Source organism: Lipophrys pholis, assembly GCF_963383615.2.
Source record: "Lipophrys pholis genome assembly, chromosome: 13".
Lineage (NCBI taxonomy): Eukaryota > Metazoa > Chordata > Actinopteri > Blenniiformes > Blenniidae > Lipophrys > Lipophrys pholis.
In genome coordinates this window covers 12,965,310-12,986,539 of record NC_137632.1, presented here as the reverse complement: position 1 = coordinate 12,986,539, position 21,230 = coordinate 12,965,310, and the positions used below count along the sequence as shown (strand labels likewise).

At 44.7% G+C, this 21,230-nt stretch overlaps 1 protein-coding gene across 1 annotated transcript in view; it reads right to left on the bottom strand.

Annotated features, from left to right (window-relative positions):
• The window catches only part of lrp2a (low density lipoprotein receptor-related protein 2a), a 47,457-nt gene that overhangs the window by 5,064 nt on the left and 21,163 nt on the right, over positions 1–21,230 (bottom strand). The window contains 36 exon segments of the mRNA XM_080478027.1: positions 45–268; positions 383–511; positions 601–766; positions 867–1,010; positions 1,104–1,235; positions 1,332–1,463; positions 1,920–2,048; positions 2,202–2,324; positions 2,448–2,585; positions 2,750–2,866; positions 3,281–3,397; positions 4,665–4,784; positions 6,743–6,871; positions 6,984–7,229; positions 7,319–7,515; positions 8,016–8,193; positions 8,277–8,500; positions 8,590–8,760; positions 9,006–9,672; positions 12,281–12,576; positions 12,668–12,869; positions 13,482–13,613; positions 14,207–14,326; positions 15,263–15,388; positions 15,471–15,759; positions 15,763–15,788; positions 16,194–16,394; positions 16,489–16,778; positions 16,886–17,044; positions 17,131–17,296; positions 17,592–18,524; positions 19,345–19,533; positions 19,705–19,944; positions 20,048–20,261; positions 20,388–20,565; positions 21,031–21,140. Of these exon segments, the coding sequence (XP_080334153.1) occupies positions 45–268; positions 383–511; positions 601–766; positions 867–1,010; positions 1,104–1,235; positions 1,332–1,463; positions 1,920–2,048; positions 2,202–2,324; positions 2,448–2,585; positions 2,750–2,866; positions 3,281–3,397; positions 4,665–4,784; positions 6,743–6,871; positions 6,984–7,229; positions 7,319–7,515; positions 8,016–8,193; positions 8,277–8,500; positions 8,590–8,760; positions 9,006–9,672; positions 12,281–12,576; positions 12,668–12,869; positions 13,482–13,613; positions 14,207–14,326; positions 15,263–15,388; positions 15,471–15,759; positions 15,763–15,788; positions 16,194–16,394; positions 16,489–16,778; positions 16,886–17,044; positions 17,131–17,296; positions 17,592–18,524; positions 19,345–19,533; positions 19,705–19,944; positions 20,048–20,261; positions 20,388–20,565; positions 21,031–21,140 (7,354 nt within the window).

The following is a 21,230-nucleotide window of genomic DNA, read 5'->3' as shown; positions in this document are numbered from 1 at the left end:
GTTCGTACATCAGCAGACTAGCTAACTCATTTGAGTGTGTTCACCTCCTGATATGACAATCTTTCTGTCTGTGCCGTCCGGCTTCATGGACTCAATGATGTTTTCTTTGGAGTCACACCAATAGACCCTGTTTCCATTCAGATAGTCCACAGTTAGACCAGTAGGCCAGCCCAGGTCTTCCTCTTTGACCAGCACCTCTCTGTGCTGACCGTCCATCCATGCTGATTCTATTCTGGGTTTCCGGCCCCAGTCCGTCCAGTACATCATCCTGCCGCAGAAACAATCACAGATAAAGTATTGTCCTGAGTAGAGACGGTTCCACACAATATATCTGAAGCAATGTTGCAATCATTGTGTCTCTTTTCAGATGTGGGCTTCGTACCCCAGGGATGGATTCACTACAATAGCAGCAGGCTGGTCGAGGTCAGTGTGGATCAACCACTTTCTGTATCGTCCATCCAGTTTTGACACTTCGATTCTATTGGTTCCTGAATCTGTCCAGTAAATGTGTCTGTAACAATAAAACCACAAAGGAAATGTGGAACGAACTGAGAAGGAACACTGCAGTACAGAAGTAAAGCTTTAAGCCAGCTAATTTACCTGCCAACCCAATCCACGGCAATACCATCAGGATTGGCGATGTACCGTAAATTCAGGTCCACTTCCTTTACCGGGTTGTTGCCATAATCGTTGAATGTGGTCATATAGGCACGCTTGATGGCACCAAACTCTGACCCCCGACCCAAAACTGTCCAGTAAACAATGCCTAGAAAAAACCATGGAGAACATTACCCAACTTCAAATGTATTGTTGATCTCATATTGACTGAGGCAGACAACGTTGAGAGGATGAAGTGGCCGTCTTACTGAGCCCTTCAGCCTCTGGATCCCACAGGTAGTCCAAGGCTTGGATATGCTCGCTGTTGTCCACGTAGTCGGAATACTGCTCAGAGGACAGGTTGAAACGTCGGATTCGTACATTGTCTGGCAAAAGCAGCACGGGTGGGTTTCCTATACAGACATTGGAGGTTTTGTGTGGAAATTAGAGAAAAAGGAAACACTGGTCAAGGATTGTCTCGGGTGGAGTGAATGCCAGCCTCTTACCTTGAGCAGCACACTCAGTCCCATGCGGCTCACCAAAAGAGAGAAAACCTTCAGCGCAGAAACACTCATAGCTTCCCTTTGTGTTCTTACAATCCTGAGGACACGTCCCATAGACCTCGCACTCGTTCACATCTGTCCTCAGAAGAATAAGAAATGGGGAGAAACAATGTGAATTGAATGAAGAAGAGCACTTGGGTGCCAGACTGCAATCAGGATGTTTTACTTTACCTTCACATGTGTGTCTTTCTGATTCTTTGGGCTTGTAACCAGGTCTGCAGGAGCAGAGGAAGCCTCCCTCTGTTAGGTCGATACAGTTGTGTTCACATACATTGGCACTACAGCTGTGCCCACTGCCATGGTCTGAAATACATGGATTGTTAAACATTTTTTTAATAAATACTAACTAAAATATTCCAATATTGTTATGATGGAACTGAATAAATCTACAAAACATGACAATTCAACAATCTCATAGAAGTGTGAATAAATGTGATGTGTTTTTACAACTTAAATAACACTGAACCTAAGTTTCCAAGCTGTATTTACTGTTTACAATATTGGAAACCAATCAAGGTGAGTTTTTTTATTTTTTTATTGAAAACTCAAGTACTTTGTTTGGATAATCTAGGTTTTGTACACATTTTCAACCCCCTGGGGACAAGTTCAGAATCTTCGTTTTGCTCATGAACACTTCGATACATAAAAAATGACAAGATAGGAGTTTTAACCTAAAACCTGGCTTTTTTTTTAAAAAAAACACCTCTTTCATCGATTATTGACTCTGTTTCTAATATGCAAATAATTCCCGTTACTTACGGCAGCCAAGCTCATCTGACTGATCGCCACAGTCATCATAATCATCACAGGCATACTGCAGCGGGATGCACTGTCCATTACCACATTTGTACTCATCGTCTGTACAAGGTCCATGTGTGGGGCTTTGACCTGTGTGTAAAGAAACAGATAAACTCAAGAGGAGCCAGGACATATCCCATGTGAAAAAAGATGCGTTAATCTTTGAATTTGAATAGATAAATAACAACCACAGCAGCTTCTTAATATGAGTTGAGTAACTTCTGTGACATAAATCCTTCTTACAGTTTTCCTGTCGCTCATCAGAGCCGTCACCACAGTCGTCCACAGAGTTACAAAGCTCATGGCTGTAGATGCAGCGGTTGTTGTCACAGCGGAAACGGAAAGGAGCTTCACACTGGATGTCCACTGCAGATTAACAGAATCAGCAACTCACAAATCAAACCTTAGCGCCACTTACACGCAGAAATACATTTCCCAAAGTGTGGTTCAAGTTGTCTAAACACAGCGTGTGTTTTTGCTGCTTCTTACAGCAGAGGTGAAGCTCCTCGTCTGAGCCGTCTCCACAGTCATTGTCCCCATCGCATTTCCACTGAGGCTGAACGCATACGTGGTTCTTACATTCGAACAGAAAGGGGGGGCAGTACGTGCCGTTGGGAAAACGGGTTGCTGAAAGTCAAAAACATCCAATTAAACAAAATATGTCTATGAATCCAAGTTAAGTCTACTCACAAGCTTCAGACATATTAACTCCTAGACAACATTTTTAAAAAAATCATTCAGTCACATTACCAAAGTGAGCCAAAGAAAGCCATACGAAAAGAGACACTCACGACACAACGTCTCATCTGTGTAGTCCAGACAATCAGCATTGCCATCACATTTGAAACGCTCAGCAATGCAGTGTCCACTGCCGCACTGGAAGTATCCAGTATGACACGTCCGCAACTCTGCAACAATCAAACCACCAAGAAATGTAAAAGGACTTTACTTTACATGAAGCAGGATTACTTGACCTGGTTTCATCATAATGACAATCACCAAAACATATCAAAAAGTAGATAAAAAAAAACAACAAGGCTCCTAATTGTTTTCCTGCATTGCTGTATGGTGAATTTATGTTTTATTCTGTTTATAATCAATAATAACTCAATCATATGAAATATCCAGTGAAACTTCAGTCTCTACAACAGCATTCATCCATCAGCAGCAGACTGAATATAGTCCTCTTGAATAAACGTCTGTTGGTGGTCCCGTCTGTCTATGCTTCAAAACTAGACATTTTATTGCTCCTTTGTTTAATGCAGCCCTCCGTTACCCACAAACAGCCAGATCCTGAGCCAAAACAAAGAGCCTCCACTTACCACAGTCCCTTTCATCCGAGTTGTCCTCACAGTCGTTGTCATGGTCACAGACCCAACGGTCGGGAATGCAGCGGAGATTATCACAACGAAACTCGCTCTCCGTGCATGCGCGTGGCGCTGAGAGGAGGCAGGGAGACAGAATTCAAACAAAGCAAATGCAGAACTTCATTTTTTTGTCGCTAGGAAGGCTACCGATAATCAAAAGGTTGCCAAAAGCTCAGAAATGTCTTATTTCTTAGTCTGATCTGCTTGGAGAAATTCTTAAAACTTGTAATAATAGCATATAGTCTCGTCTGTAACATTTTCTTTTGTATAAACCCATTAAAAACTAGAACAGGCACTCGGTAGCGCGCATACCTTTGCCAACGGCCCCTTGCAATAGTAAGGTTAAATGATGATGTTCTGTTGGTTCCCATTCTTTCGTGTTACTTGAACGCACCGTTAGAGGGAGGTGGCATGTGATTGGCTGAGACTAGAGAAGGGGGGGCATGGAGCGGAGTTAGCACTGAGCTAGCAGATGGCTAACGGCAGCTGCAGCATTCCAGTGCATCTCCGTGGCAACGGACGCTGATCTCCTTTGATCTATTTTGAGCTTCTCCATGAGATTCCTCTCATGAGACTTTTTTTTTCAGTTTGGGGGGATTTATTCAGAAAGGGTTTGCTGTGAACATCCCAAAATCTAATGGACTGGTGCTTGGATGATGACAAATATTACCTGAAGATTTCATACAATTCTTGTGAATAGTTTTCTTGAAAAGTTGGTCAAATACATACATACATACAAACCAATAAATAAATACATGCAGACAAAAACAAAACCTTCCCCCCAACTTTCTTTGGCAAAGGTAACCAGAAGCTGTACTGACCAGAACCGTCTGCAACTGTTGCCCTACAACAAGCTCATGGGTTTAGAGGAAACAAACTTGACTGTCATCAGCAGCATGGCAACAGGTGAAGATGTATCACGATGAATTAACATCAACATTTCTGCTTTGAGAAGCTGCATTATCCTTATTAACTGGCATGTTCTCAGACATGTTTAAATTCTCCAGTTCAAGGGGTGACAGACTCCTTTACTCCCTTTTCTCGAATAACCGAGGACAGCCTGTTTCTCTAGCAGCTGATAACACTACCTCTCTCACCACTCCGACGTCGGCAAAAGTGTTGAGCCTCTTACAAAACCTCCCCAGCTGTCTGATAAAATTATAGCATGACTATTCTTTGCCGTCAACACTGCTTTCTCATCTGGAGGATTCACAATGGTGCAGCTACATTAAAGTCCCAAAGTAAATCTATTCAAGGAGACACTTAGAGAGTGTCAAAGCAGTGTTCCTGAAAACAGTGCAATGATGTGTGTTAACGTGAAACCGTGAACATGGCTTACTGCAGCTGCGCTCGTCTGAGTTGTCCCCACAGTCATCGTCCCCGTCACATCTCCATCGCAGTGGGATGCAGCGGTGGTTGTCACAGCGGAAGTCTCCATTAGGATCACAGATCAGCTCATCTGGGAGCAAAAGATCAGACATGTTGAGGCATTATGCGCGCTAAATTACAGCATTTTAAATAGTTCAATTAATAGGCCTGAAAAACGTTTTTTGTTTGTTTTGTTTTGTTTTTTTAAATCTCCAAGACCACAATTTTAGCGAGCCATTCATGCTGCTTTTCATAGGTCAGCGACACAGCGAGCTGGAGCCTATCAGCTAACATCGACACATACAGGGTTACACTCTGGACAGGTCTGCCTGACTATCACAAGGCAAACAGAGATACAAACAAAAATCACATTCACACGTGTACTGATTCACAAATCAATCGATCAAACCTGTTTTTGGAATGTGGCTGAAAGCAGCAAAAGCAAAACATAGAAACTCCACACAGAAATGCGCAAAAGTGAGCCTGGGTTCTCAAAAGTTGAATGTTCGGCCACGACATCACCTCGCCACCGCATCCACAAATACACCCACCCATTCCGACTTTAGGTGGTGGGGCACTGGAGCCAAGGCGGGGTAGATCCTAGACTTGTCACCAGTCCGTCACGGTGTGAACACAGGCGGCCAGACGGTCACAGACACTCATATTCAGACCCGTTAAATCAAAATCAAAGAACAGTTCCCAAGACTGTCAAGTGACAGTACTCACTACTACACCACCTTGTCCTCACATCGTAACTGCCATCAGCAACTACAGCAAAACCAAATTATATTTGAAATTATAAAACAAATGTTTCTAAATGTCAATTGGGACATTTCTTTTTAAAGCAAAGGGAAGCAAGGTTGGGTTGATGTAAGTTTTTTTTTCCGTTTTTCAACTATTATTGAACAATACACCCCCATGTACATGTTTCGTAGATCACTCTAGCAAATTCTACTATGACAGTTTGGTGAAATTTAAAATGTTTTTTTAATGGTAAATAAGAATTTACAAAATAAGGTAAATGTTAGCTCCACTAAAACACCTGGCAGTACAGTTTATGCATTGAGCTTTAACTGTTGTTGCTATTGAAATTCTTTTCACTATGTAATGTTTTATATAACTATCATCCAGGAATGACACAAGATGAGGTTATCCTGTGGGTGAATTTATCAGTTACTGTGTGATATGATGGGGGATTCTGTTGCATTCAAGTAATATTGGAAAAAGTCAAGTTTAAAATGAAAAAAAAAAAAAAAACATTTTGTTTTTTTAATTAAACTGGAAAAAAGACATTGAAGGAGGACAGATGCATGCCAAAGACAGATGGGTGACCTCTTTCCATGCCAGTATATGTCTGCAGAGGATAAGGCTGCAGGAGATGAGAAGCACAGAAGGGAGAGGAGTGAAGCAGAGCTGGTCTGAGCCGTCTCTACCACACAGTGCTGGGGGTCAAAGATAGCGCGGTGTTAGTTAGTCCTGCCCTCCGAGCCCTCCACCTGGCCCATCTGCTGCATTCTTACAGGAAGATTAGCACAGATCTCCCCTCCTTCACAGGCATGGCACTAATGGAGTGAGGGCCTCCGATAAGAGACGGGAGGGCCGCAGCAAGTGTGTTTGGATCACGGAAAGTACAAAGAGATTTGTGTGAACCCTGCCCCCACGCAAGGACAGAGCAACAACACACACACATACACACATATATGTCGACTCATTCCAATGGGCAGCTCATAAATCTGAAGCGTTCTCAGGGAGAGGTAAACGGTGGGGGAGGGCAAGCGGTGAGGCGCTCTCCATCAGCATCTCCCACTACCACACTGGGCAATGTTCCACAGGAGGCTGAGGCCTTGGCTAATAGCCCTTCACTCACTTCATGTGCTGTTTCCATCCTGTGATTTAGACATTTTCCAGGACTAGAAAAAGGCCTCATTCAAATGCCTTCACAAGAGATCTGACAGCATGAAAACACTATCAATGGAACAACATTCAAATTGCTGCCACTGTGAGACAGGATCAAGATTTAAGTCAGAAAAATAGATGACAAAGACTCACCACAGCCCTGTTCATCGCTGTTGTCTCTGCAGTCATTGTGGCCATTGCAAACCGACCACAAAGGCACACAGCGATAGTTTGCCTTGCAGCTGAATTCTGTGTGGTTGTCACATCGATATGCTGGCCCCACTGTGGGTTAGAGAACAGGATTGTCTAGTAGTATCCTACTGTGCTCAAAATCATCTCGAAGTACTTGATTTAGTCAGTGTAAATAAGCACAAACAAAATGGCTATTACTCACTGCACTCCTCCAAAGGTTCATCAGAGTTGTCGCCACAGTCGTCATCAACATCACATTTCCAGCTTTGTGGTATACACCGTCCATTGCGGCATTTGAACTGTCCAGGCCGGCAGGTCCTGGAGGAGCAGTGGGCAGGGTCTTCATCTGACTGATCACCACAGTCATCCTCACCGTCGCATTGCCAGGACTCAGGGATGCATCTCTTATTGGCACACTGCCACTGGTGGGCTTCGCACTGGTGTGTAGCTACAATGAAATCAAGCACAATGAGATTCGAATTCGCCAAACTTCCTATAAGGAGATCCAAAGAATACTAAATGAAGAATTAAACGCACCACAGAGCACAGCGTCTTCATCAGAGCCATCGTGACAGTCCTGGTTGCTGTTACAGAGGAAATGTGGACTGGTGCAGTTCCCATCATTGCACTGAAACTGGCCGAGCCGGCAGTGTCGAGCCGGACAGGTCGAAGGCTCATCTGATCCGTCTCTGCAGTCGCTCTGACCATCACATTTCCACCAGATGGGAATACAACTGTGAAAGCAGAAGTAGGACAAGTTTGAACATTGTTTCAAACTCTCTGGCACCTTTTCACCCCCTGACTGACACCGATTTATGTCTTTATTATGTATGTGAGTACAATTTGTTTCTGTTTGGTTTTAAAAGTGCCACTGAAATTTCACTGGATAAATACAACAAATAAATGCCCACATCTCATCTCATCTCATCGCATCGCATCTCATCTCATCTCATCTCATCTCATCTCATCTCATCTCATCTCATCTCATCTCATCTCATCTCATCTCATCTCATCAATTTCACTGCATACTAAACAGAAACATAATGGAAATGGGAAAAGGACAATTCAGAAATACTACAAGTGCATCATGACAACGTAACAAAACTATCTGGTATGGGATGACAACCAGTAGTCCTACAAGCAGTGACATATTTCTTCACACATGACATACAGATGATTCAATTTCTGCACGTCAACTAAATAAATCACAATGCAAAGAAAAATCTTGACAAACCGTTCATTGTTAGCACATCTGTACTGGGTGCTGGTGCACATGGGAAGGCATCGGGTCACACCTCCTATCTGAACGGTCAGGAAATGGTCGGGGCATTCACAGATGTGCTCTCGTCCTCCGTGACGGATCAAGCACAGGTGAGAGCAGCCTCCATTGTTCACCGCACAGGGATTGTTTACTGTCGGAGGAAGTGACACCGTAAGTCTAACAACATCAGCTCACCACAGCGGGTCAAATACAGGCCAGGTATTGTTTACTCACTGATAGGTTGTCTGTAAGGATGGCACACGTGGATGTCAAATGGTCTGTGTGTGGTGTTAACCAGGGTTTGACGATCAGATCCATCATATTTGTTGCCTTTCTCCACAGTACGAGTGTTCCAGTCTGTCCAATACACGCTGTCCGCAAAAATAGTGAGGGCAAACGGGTGGGGCAAGTTCCCGTCATACACTGTGTGTCTGTGTTGACCATCCAAATCAGAATACCTGACAGAAGCAACAGAGGAGAAACAATTACAAATCCACAAATATTTTATTGTAGTTTAACTGGTGGGGACACTTCCAGGTGAACTTACTCAATATAATTAAGGTGAGCATCGGACCAGTACAACTTGTCGTTGGTGTAGTCAATCGTGATACCATTTGGCCACTCGACCTTTGTGGTGATGACGGCTGTTTTGTTGGTTCCATCCATCCCAACACGACCTATAAAGGCTTTGTCTCCCCAGTCAGTCCAGTAAACAAACCTAAAAGGGAGCAAAGAGTTTAGAAACTCGTGAAATTAAATAATGAATTTGAAAAAATTGCATTAGAATAATTACATTAGAAATAAGACAACGTAAATAAAACTAAATACTGCCCTGAATGCCATTTATAATATATACCTATGTACACTGTTACTACTAGTTGCAAAAAGACACAGGTGATAAATAATACGAGTGGCATTGATAATGTATTAAACTGGCTTTTCTTCTGGGACAAAATTCCTCACCCATATTTGGGATGCAACACAATCCCTCTGGGGTTTTCGAAGCAGTATGTGTTGTTGGTATCCACGCAGTGTTCAGCCAGCTTCTTGACAAAGCGTCCATCAAGTTCAGAAACTTTGAGACAATCCAAGAAGCTGTCCACCCAGTAGAGTTTCCTGGCTACCCAGTCCACTGCCAGGCCCTCCCCATGCAGGACTCCATTGACCACCACCTCCCTGTTACTGCCGTTAAAGGACATCCTCTCAATCACTCTGCGACTCACATCGACCCAATAGAGACGCTTGTCGACGCGATCAAAGTCCAGGGCCACCACACTGGTGAGACCCTGCAGAATGAGTGAGTACGCCTGCCCGTCCGTCGACAGGTTCCTCAGGTAATAGCGGTTGCTGAAGATGAGGTAGGGGGAGATGTTGCTGTTCTGACGGCAGCTGCGTCCATCTGGCTCTCGGAGGAATCCTGGAGCACACTTGCACATGTAGGAGCCCAACGTGTTTTCACAGACCTGACTGCACACGCTGGGTGTCTCCGCACATTCGTTGACATCATCGCATGATTTTCTGTCAGACATGAGGCGGTAGCCGGGCCGACAGGTGCAGATGAAGCTCGTAGGTGTGTCGGTACAATTGTGATCACAGTGGTGAATGGAAGGGTCAGTACATTCATTAATACCTGTAATCACAGAGCAAAATGGGACAGAAGGACAGGTGATTTTTTATTTTTTTTTACTTTTTTTTTTTTTTTTTTTTTTTTTTTTTTTTTTTTTTTTTTTTTCTTTTTTTCGCCCTTGTCCTGTTCGGCAGCTTGGGCCAACAATATGATGTGATTGAGAGCCTTCGGAGTCAGAACAGTTTTTGGTCTTGCAACAGGGAGAGACCTGGAGTCTCCTCCTGTTGCCTTCTCCGTCAGAAGCTGGCATGGCTGCCGTACACGACCGGGGGGGGAACGCACAAAGAGAGAGAGAAGAGAAGAGAGAGAAGAAAGTCGAGGGGGGAGGGGGGAGGGGGGTGGGGGGAAGGGGATAACATACAATGTCCTTGTTGTGCTACATATATTATTTGCAATAATCACACTCATCCAAATACTTTCCAACTGTTATTAGATTGAACCAGCCTGAGCAGCTCTATCTAGACAGTAACGTGAAGCAGGAACATGAAATAACAAAGAGGCAACAACAAAAGAGGAACATGATTTTTAAAGTTTGAGCAAATGATGACAGACAACAAGCAACTTCAGAAGCACCTTTCGTGAGGAGTGAAAGTGTGTGTGTGTGTGTGTGCGTGTATGTGAGTGTGTGTGGCTTGTCCACTGGGTGTGGCCGGAACTGTTGTGGGGGGACCCGTGGTGACACCCCGGGGTCCGAGGCCACCGCGCCCGGACACCGCCACCCCGGCAGACAGAAGCCCCCCAGGCCCGGGGAGACCCCAGCGAACCACCCCAGAGAGCCCCGCCCCCGCCCAAAAAGCACCCGACGGAGAATGCAGAGAGGAATCCCCCCCAGGCAAGAGGGGCCCACAAGAGAAGGACAAAGGGCACAGGGCCCCAGGCCCCGACCCAAGCTGCCAAGCCGAGAAAAGGCCGGAGCAGGGCCCCCGGGCCGAGCGGGCCGAGAGCCCCCCCAACCCCGGCGGCGAGTCCCACCGCACCCCCGGGAACAGGCCCACCCACCGCCCCCCCCAACCCGGCAAGGCAGAGACGGCCCCAGCCGCCGCGCCCCGGACCAGCCCCGCCCCCAGACCCAGGAAAGCGAAGCCCGGCGCAGGCCGGGCTGGAGACCGGGCTGGAGAACAGTCAACTCTACACCCCCAGGAGCCTCATAATCCACCCGCCCCATAACCCCTCCCCCCGGGTCTTGATTGGGAAACCCAACCCATGACCCACCCCGCACACACACACACCCACACACCCACACACACCCACACACCCACACACCCACACACACACACACGGAACGGGGGGGGGAGTGATGACTCTCGCACCCTCAGGCCGCCGGCCGGGCCCCCTCCCGGCCACCGCGGTATCCCAACCTCCACCAATCCAACAGCAAGTGGAGAAGGAGCACCGCACCCCAGCCCCCCCACAAGCGCCGCGCCCGAGGGAGCGCGCCCCCCGTACTCCAGCCGCACTCACCCCGGGCCGGGGCGGGACCCCAGCGGGAGGTGCTGGGGGGAGCCACGTCTCCCGCCCTTCCCCTGCCCTATATGTGTGTTGGATGTATGTAAGGGTGTGTTTTTGTGTTTTGAAAAGGTGGATGCGATGTGTGTGTCTATGGTGCGGTTTAAAATTGGGGGGTAGCGGGGCCCGGGCGTTCTACCGCTGACAAGCGGCAGAACCCCGAAAGCGGCTTACCCCCTCAAGACCCTGCATGACTAAGTGTGGTTAAAATTGTGGGTGGTGCAAAGTCGGGGGAGGACCCAGACCGCAATTAAGTAGCCTGGACCCCCCACCTAGGCACCGCCCCACTCTTCCCTATTGTGGGGTAATATAAGGTGAGGTAAGGCAGGGAGGGTTCTGAGGGAGGGGGTCCCCCCGTCGCTAGGACCTTGGCCCAGCTGGACCCCCCGCGCTTTTTTACTTAGATACACTCATAAACAATATAAACCAAGATGAGAACTTTGTTCTCGTCTGCATTTTGTTAAAATAAAAAGTGGTGAAGGTGAAAGGGTCTCATCAATAAATCAATTTTCAATGTAACTTTATCACTGCATTCAGTAACTTATGCTATTTTACTATCAATACACGTCATCATAGTCTACTTTAAGACCTTCAATGAAACTCTGTGTCGTTCTCTTTTTAAAATTGACAGCCGCAATAAAGCTGTATTTCACACCATTTGATTAAACTTTGTAAATAATCCACTGATCACGTCATTAAAACATGCATTGTTAGAAAGGGATGCTTTATGTGAAATAAGACATCATATATGTAGTGAAAACAAAGACAATCTTTAAAATAAGCTCTAATACAAAACCCAAAATGTAAACGTTGAGACAATTAGAGGCTGTGAACAGATGCTGATATGGTCCTTCAAAGTAAATCTAAAGTGGTATCTAATGCCTAAAATGTAAGATTGTGACCACAATTGGCAATGATGTGATGCACTTTGTATCAGACTTATTGTAAAAAAAATGCACGTGTGGTGTGAGAGTGGAAGTTGACTTTGCCACTGATTGCGTTACATGCAGGATTCTCAAGAGAAAGCAAACTTAACCTTGAAAACATTTTAGAAGAACGCACTGACTACATAATTCTGAAGTACTGTCAGAGGTTTGTTACTCACCACATCCTTTCTCATCGCTGCTGTCAGAGCAGTCGTCATTCCTATCGCACACCTCCCTCTGGGGAATGCAGTGTCCATTGTCACATCTGAACTCACCCGGAGGGCAGGTGGGTGCTGGAGTGTGACACATGTGCTCCAGTTCATCAGACTCATCCCCACAGTCATTGTCACCATCGCACACAAAATCATGGGACACGCAGCGCCCATTCCCACAGGTGAACTGATGTTGTGGACAAGGCAGGTAGACGCAGCCCTGCTCATCGCTGCTGTCTCCGCAGTCATTACGTCGATCACATCTGATTTTAGAAGAACACCAGAAATCAACAAAGATTTCCAGAACAGACTCATGACATACATTCCAGAAGGTAGAGGCTGTATTTCTCTGACCTGTAGGAACTCCGTATGCATAGGCCATTACTGCAAGTGAACTCATTGACACCACAAGATCGGCGTGTGCAATTTTGCCGTTCATCTAGAGCGTCGGCACAGTCTGCGTCCCCGTCACACACCCAGTCACGAGGAATACACTTCCGCTGGGGCGGCTGGTTGTTCACACACGTGAACTCTGCACTGGAACATGTGCGATTGCCTGGAATAAAACACAAAAAACAAATACAAACACATGGATTTTTCAACGGTGATGACCCAAAGTCAACCTACATATTTTGGGGATTCCAAACATTCCAAACTGTATTTCAAAACATGCAGCCGTGACTACGAATTCTTTATCTGTCTAATGTGATTGATTCGCATTGTTTGAAGTGCTGCACTCTTTTGCTTCAGGCTTCTATTTTTTGAAGCTCACATTGGTGAAATATAAGAATCTTGATCCACCCTGAGCCAGGAAGCCAGAGTAAAGAGACCAGCAGAAAGTAACGAGTGAGGCAGGAGAAATTAGGAATGTCAGCTTCTTGGACCGGAGACCTTCTACAGGAGACTAAGATGCTGAAGACAGGCAGCCAAAGTCTCTCTTAAGAAACTTCTCATTGGTGGTGTGCCTAAATCAGTCGGCCCCCTGAATAACAACAAAACAAGGAGAGCAGGAGGGGGCAAAGCTGAGGGGTAGAAGAGAGCAAGAAGATGTCTTCAAGTGGCGGTGGAGTGGGGGAGGAAGAGGTGCGGAGAAGCAGAATGATGTTGCAAAGAGACAAACAGAAATACGTAACAGTAACAAGAAAAGGGATAAAAGATCAGCGCATACCACAGTTGTGCCTTTGGTCTTCATCACTCATGTCACCACAATCATTGTCGCCGTCACAGATCCAGGATGAAGCAATGCACCTGCCGTCATCACAGCGAAACTGATCCGGGTTGCAGGTTCTGATCGATGTGGCTTTAGAGACAAACCAGACCAAACAGACTGTACAAAGTGTAGATAATCTAACAATACAAATAAGCACAGTGAATGGACACTGTACACATGTATGCCCAATGGCGGTAATTGATGTCATAACAATGTTATGTATTGCTGTAATTGCCAATTACCTCCGGTTCCTCCCCCTACTGCTTTTCACTTAATAAGGACGCCACAATACAACAGTAGCAATGCTTTTAAAATAGTCATGGCAACTCCACATTCCCATGCATGGTGAGTTATTTAAACAAAAGCCAAAGTGAGGCTCTGTAACCCCTGGTGGACAAAGGGAGGGGGAGGTGCTATTTGTCGGAGGACATTGAGGGGCGTCACCGCAGAGGAATGCGGCACACAATAGGAGGCCTGACTGACCACATCGTCAACAAAGAAATACACCACTGACTCGCACTCTCGGCTACATCACTCACAGAACTCTCTCACACAGATGCAAGGCTGGCAGACAGACACTGACACACAATGACAGAGCAGCTGATAACGGGGTGGGGGCAGACGCACAAAACCCAAAAGTCTTTTTTTTCTTTTTCTTGGGGGGGTGGGGGGGTAGCACTCACTGCAGGAGAGGGGTTCATCAGAGCCGTCAGCACAGTCAGCCCCTCCATCGCAGTACCAGTGGGAAGGGATGCAGCGACCACTCGAGCATCGGAACTCAGTCTGCGAACATGTGGATGCAGCTAAAAGAAGCAGGAGAAAAACATGGAATCAGTTGGATGCTGTGGTACTATTCATTGAGCAGATTTAGGATCCCATATTTGAAATATACTTAATGTTCTAATGTAGTTTTGTTACAAATGCTTTGCTAACTGAAACACATAACATCAAAAACTGAAGTATGTAGCTACAACTGACACAAGGAACTTACTTACATGCATTGCTTACAATTTTTCATATAAAGATATGAAGGAACGTTTTGACTTATAACTTAAAAGGAACAGAAATCTTCAACAAAAATCTAATTTTAGGACAAAAGTAAAGGAATGCTGCATTTGTGTAAAAGAGGTCCAGTTGTGGAACAATCGAGACAAGGACGCAAAAGATCAGAAAAAAACACAGTAGATTCAAAAAAGCGATTTAATATAAAGTTTCTATTGAAAAGTGTTTATGCATTTATTTGTTTATTTATTTTAAGAAATCTAACTGATGCAAGTGAGAGTGGCTATGTCGGCTGCTTGGGCTTTTTAGTCATTTTGTTTGATATTTGCTGTTTGTTTATCATTTTCAATGGAAAGCATTAATTCAGGTAAAAGGTCAGATTATATAAGTTTTTCTTCTTTCTGCTTGCTTTTATTCAAGAATTCAAAAACTTTTGTTCTGTATCATATTAAACTGTTTGTTTTTTTATTTTTTTTTTTACAGCGAATGAACTAAATAAAATAAACTAATAGGAGCATATGGGTTACGATGGGTACATCATCAATAATGGCTAAAATATTGATAAATATAACTGAGCACATTTTTTGTTACAAGTTACATGTCTATATGGTTTATTTTACTAACTATATAAGTTTTTATTTGTACGAACACGCCAAAACAGATGGTGCAAAAGGCCTTTACAGACTAAAACTGAAGCTGTACAATTAAGAGACTTAAACGGAAATAAGTATACTCACCACAGTGTGTTGGACTCTCATCACTCATGTCCCCGCAGTCGTTGTCCCCATCACACAAGTACGAACGTGGGATACAGATGTTGGTCGACTGACATTTGGTGTGTTCTGGCTGGCAGGTCCTCTCCGCTAAAATAATCATTTACTACAAGTCATCACCACTGTGACGAGTAAGTGCTTTTCTTTCATTTCCCCTCATGGTGATACTCACGGCAGTTCTGTTCGTCAGAGGTGCCGTTGTCGTAGCAGTTGTTGATGCCGTTGCAAACATACTCTTTGGCAATACAGCGTCCATTCTTGCAGGTGAACTCTGTGTTGGGGTCACAGGGTCTGAAGAGACAGCCCACTTCATCACTGTTGTCTCCACAGTCATCATAGTGGTCGCAGCGGTAGTGGTAGGGCACACATCGTCCATTACCACAAGTAAACACTGTGGGCTCACAGGTGTGGAAGGCTGCCAATTGATATAAGAACATTTCAGAGATTGAGGCAAAATGCATTCAAATGAAGAGAAGAAAGTTTGTCTTTACTGAAGCAGTGGATGCTATTTTTTTTTTTTTTTACCTGACAAGGCAATAAAGGATGACAGCAACTGTGGTACTGCATGCAAAGACAAGCATATTGATTCACGTGTTAGGGTTGAATTGAGTGATTGGTTAGAGAGGAGACAGCCATGAATTGAATCACAAAGAGAAAGAATACACACCAGCATAGCTGAAGATTGGTTTATGTCCTATAAAAGAAATTTGTTCATGCAAAGCAGAAAACATTGTCTGTTAGTATCAGCGAAGGATAGAGCTCTGCAGAAATACACAAGCGAGAAGATGTCTCATCCATTCAGGTAGGATGAATAAAGGATCAATGAGGATCACTTTGACAGGGAACATCTTGGTAAGCAGCACATTAAATTCAGGCCTCCTTAAGAACAGCCTACCACAGACTCTCTCCAACTCATCGCTGCCGTCTCCACAGTCGTTGTCATTGTCACATTTCCACTGGGATCGAATGCAGCGGCCGTTCATGCAGGTGAATTGACCCGGCTGGCAGCGAGTTCCATTATCAGGGATACAGTGCTTGTTGTCCGCCAGGTACCAGCGGCCCTCTGATGGACACTGACACTCTGCCCCATTCGGCCCTAACAAGGAAAAAAATTAAGCAAGGAGTTTAACAAATTTCTTCGAATCATCAATATCTACATGCTGATAAGACAATAGGATAGATTTTTGTACCTGGGGAACAAATGTGGCTGCAGCCGCCATTAAACTGCTGGCAGGGACTGTCACACTGCTGCTGCTTCCTGCCGGCCAAAACATGGATGTCCATTGGTCGGGATGGAAGGTTTTGAGTCATGACTCTCTGGTCAGAGCCGTCATGTTTGTTGGCTCGATAGATGCTGCGTGTGTTCCAATCCGTCCAATAAATGAACTGACCAAACATGGTCATAGCGAACGGGTAAATGGCCGTGCTGACAATGACCTCACGGTTGGATCCCGAGAGAGAGGACCGTTCAATCTTTTGTCTGATGGCAGAGAAAAGTGAAGATAATCAGAATAGCTTTAAAAAAAAATTTTTTTATGTAATTAGATATACATTTTTAGTAGTGTTGTTTTTTTTTTTTAATCTTACAAGCTGGCATCTGCCCAATAAAGCCTCTCCTCTTCATAGTCCAGGGTCAGGCCGTTTGGCCACACGAGACTGCTGTTCACAATCTCTGTTCTGAAGTTTCCACCTAAAGTGCCTCGCTCAATCTTTGCATGAGTTCCCCAGTCTGTCCAATACATGTATCTGTAGAACAAAGACAGGTTTATTAAAAAAAAAAAAAAAAAAAGTTTCTTGGCATGAACCAAAATTAATTATTGTGTAAGTCTCACCCCCTGCAGGGATCCAGCATGATGGCTCTTGGCCTGGACACACGAGCAATAAAAGTTCTTTGAGTACCGTCTACAGACATGGAGCTGATACTCTGGTTGACATAATCACTGTAGTAAATTCTTCTGTTTATCCAGTCAAAAGCGATGCCATCAGGAGCCCCGAGATCTATCAAAATAAAAACCACAAAATCACTCCATCTATTCATTAATCTTCTATACCTGCTTCATCCAGACTAATGTGGGAGGAGTCTGGGTGAAAGAAAGGTCACCAGAGCATTATTAAGCTAATGCATAGCAGTCATTCACTCATCTATTTCACACCTACATTCAAGGTCACTGATTAACCTAACATGTCATTGGATTATAAGAGAAAACTAAGGAAACTCAGAGAAAATCATGCCAGGCAAAGCAAAAACATCAGTTTAATGACGATGTGTCAGGAGAGACAGTTTTAAACATACCTGATGCTACTTCGACAGGGGCGGAGGAGGGAGCTGACAAACTGATGTAGCTGATCTTGCTCGCTCCTGCCCCTGAGCTCTGCGTAAAGTAAATCCTCCTGTCTGCGATGTCAAAGTCCAGGGCCACCGAGGTACGAGGCACGTTGATGACAGGAAATGGAACCGCATGGTCATCGGGATCAAGCCGCAAACTGCGCACTGTGCTCTCAGTAGTATAGACAAGGAAATCATCCCTCGACACCACACAGTTCTCGTTATCCGCTGCAAGATTTCCAAAAGCACAACTGCATTTTTTATTCTGTGGGCCTGAGCCAGAATCTGGGAGGGCGAAGCAGAAGTGGGCACAGCCTCCATTCGCCTCCAAGCAAGGGTTGTATTTCAGCTCCTGGGCACTGGTGGGCTGGGTGCGTTGGTCAAAGATAGTGACGTCCCGCAGCATATTGATGTTGTCTCTGATGACTGCAGGAGGCTCTGTGCTTCCAGGCTCTTTGCTGGCTTGCAACACCTTCTTAAGGTTCCTGTCCACCCATATTATACTGCTCTGAAACACTGTGATCCCGTATGGTGTTGGGTAGCGGCTGCCATATCTGATAATCTCCGTCTCTCCTCCTTGGGGGTTCACTCGTGCAATCATATCCAATGAGTCATCGACCCAGTAGACGTAGCCAGTGTGCCAGTCCAGAGCGAGGCCTCGTGGGGTAATAATCCCCGAAGACACCAAAACTGTGCGGTTGGTTCCGTCCAAAAGTGCCCGCTCAATTTTGGGATTCTGACCATAATCAGCCCAAAACAAGTATCTGTTTCTGGGGTCCACTATAATGTGCCGTGGCATGTCCACCTGGGTCTTCAGCAGCACCCTGCGGAAAGTCGTGTTCAGCCGCAGTACCTCAACATAGGTCTCAGTTAGGAAGGCATTGGTGAAATACAAATTCCCTGAGGAAAAAATCCAATGAGGTCTGTATTAAGAGTCACGTCAAGCAATGTTTTGATAGTCATGCAGTACTTGAAATGCTAAGGTAAACCAGCAAGGAATCTGACTGTGATTTAATTAATTACACAGGTGGACAGCAAAATAGTGTGATCTGCACTGCACAGATATTCAGTCAATGGCTCAATGAGAAGCAAAGGGTTTCCTGGTCTGGTGCTTTTTGTTTTTCATAGTTATAGTCACCTGTGTAAGCTCAATCTTCCTGCTCTCTCAGAAAAACTTTGTAAAAAAAGGCATCTGAACTTTGAATGGTTCAAGCTAAATTCATTAGGCTATTTTTAGTTGAAGAAAATAAAAACAGTCCGTTTGATTAGACCAAAGGAAGTGAATAATCACTTTGAAAAGATTTAGTTGTTCGGGTGGACAAATGAATGATAGAGGTAAACAATTTTAAATAATATTAAAGTCTATAAATACAATGCTAACCACATTTGGCTTCGACACACATACGTAGATTACAACATTCTAAGTAAACATTCCTATTAGTCCAAAGTGTTGAGATATAAAATATCAATTTGAGCAAGTATAAAATCTGGCAATAAATTTGAACGTAATCAGTTTCAAGATAACAAATCACTGAGAGTGAAAAACAGGAATTAAGGTTCGTATATATAGGAAAAATTCTACATAGAATAAAAGTAATACTAAGATTAAAGACTGGGAAACTAAATAGAAGTCTATTAAACACTGTGAAATCACTACTGTGATTGTGTGATACACCATGTGACAAAAAAGTAATTTGCATGAATTTAGACAATAACATACCTGCAGCCCAATCCACAGCAATGCCTCGAATCCCATTCCGTCCTATTCCAGATGTTACAATGCCACGTAATCCTGAGCCATCTGGCTTGATCCGTCTGACCCCGTTCTGAATTGCCACGGTGCTGCTGAAGTCACACCAGTAGATGAAGCCAGAAGCCATGTGCACATCGATGTGTAAAGCATTACGGCCTGCAAGAGGATAACCCGGTCACTAAGGAGACCACAAGGATCAAATCATAAGCAGCTGATATCTGTCCACTCAGTCAGTCATCTGGATTTTGAGAGGAAGTGGTTCCTATTTTACTGTTACACATAAAATAAAACAACCTGCTAAGTAAATAATGCATTTGAATCACTGACCTCTACCAGCCACAGGCACCATTGCTTCAGAGTGGTCTGATCCTTCAAGACTGAAGCCTTTAATAGCAGATAGAGTGGAGATGACCGCATAGGACTGGTAAGGCTCACAGGTCCTGTTGTCTGCATTAAGTGTAAAACCTGTGGCACACGCACAGGTGAACAGATCCTGCGGCCGAGGCAGACAAAGGTGTTCACACCTTCCTGCGTTGTTGGTGCAACCATTAGATGTACCGGCAGACGCTGCATTTGGAGAGAAAATAAGAGTGAGACAAAAACAAGAACAAGAAGACGGTGAATGTGAACTGTGCTCCTTGGGTCAACCGTGTGCGCTTGTTCTACTCACTCTCTCGGAAATGAACTTTAAGAACTCTAAGCCCAGACACGTTGTCCCGTAGCACAACCCTGTTGGCTCCTGTGGATTTGTCCACACGCTCTATTACTTCAAAGTCACGGTCAGTGAAATAGAGGTAGTTCTGATAGACAGCCACTCCCCAGGGATGAGACAGGCCCGTCACTATGGTGATACGATTACTCCCATCTGGATCACCACGCTCAATCTGTGGCACATTAGTCACAAGGGAAAATCTAATGTAATTTTGTACTTTTAGTATTTTAAGAAATTGAAGTGAAAAGCTTGTTGTAGTTCTCAGACAATAAGAGACTTAACGTAATGAAGGCCCCACCATGCCAGTGCTTGTAACAGCCCAGTACAGCTTGTTCTCCTGGATGTCCACGGTGAGGAATTCGATGTGGTCGAGGTTGTTGGTGAACAGGATCACAGGGTTCATGCCATCCATATCTGCAGAAGCCACCTTGGCAGAGATGCCACTCTCTGTTCCCTGGTCTGTCCAGTATAGTTTGCTGAAGAATATGTCAGGTTGCAGGCCAGTTACCTTAGCTTAGTCAGCAATATAATCTGACATGTTGTAGCCCAATAGCATGTACAAATCTAAAAAAAGATATTTCTAATAATGACAAAAAAAACTCTTGCCAATAGTAATAACTACACGCCAGAGAAAGACAGAGAAAGTTTCCAATTCACAGATTATAAAGTCATACACTGGACATCAAATATCAGCACACTGTAAGTACAACATTAGCGTTTGAGCAGCATTGTTTTCATTCAAGTACAATGAGGTGAAACTTAAGACTCGTCTTTGTTTTCTTGACTGTACATTGCTGGGATTTTAGAGTGGCGTGTGGTATTCAGTAAGACCGGTCAAGCTCTCTCTCTCGAGGCAGAGCAGATGGCGACGAGGAGGCTGTTAGAGCTCAGTAGCTGTAAGGTTGAGTAGCCGTGCCAGGCCTGTCTTAAATGGGACTTACCCACGTGCTGGGTCCACTGCAATGCCAACAGGGCTGCCAGCGCCAGTTGGAGAGCCGTTATTCGTGATTAGAGTTTTCCGGTACTGTACTTCCCCTCTTAACTTTAAAACCTGGCCAAATACAAAACAGGTGGAATTACTGCCGCGTGTCGCTGTGTTGTGACGCTGCCTTTGATTGCACAAATACTGGATACTTGGATA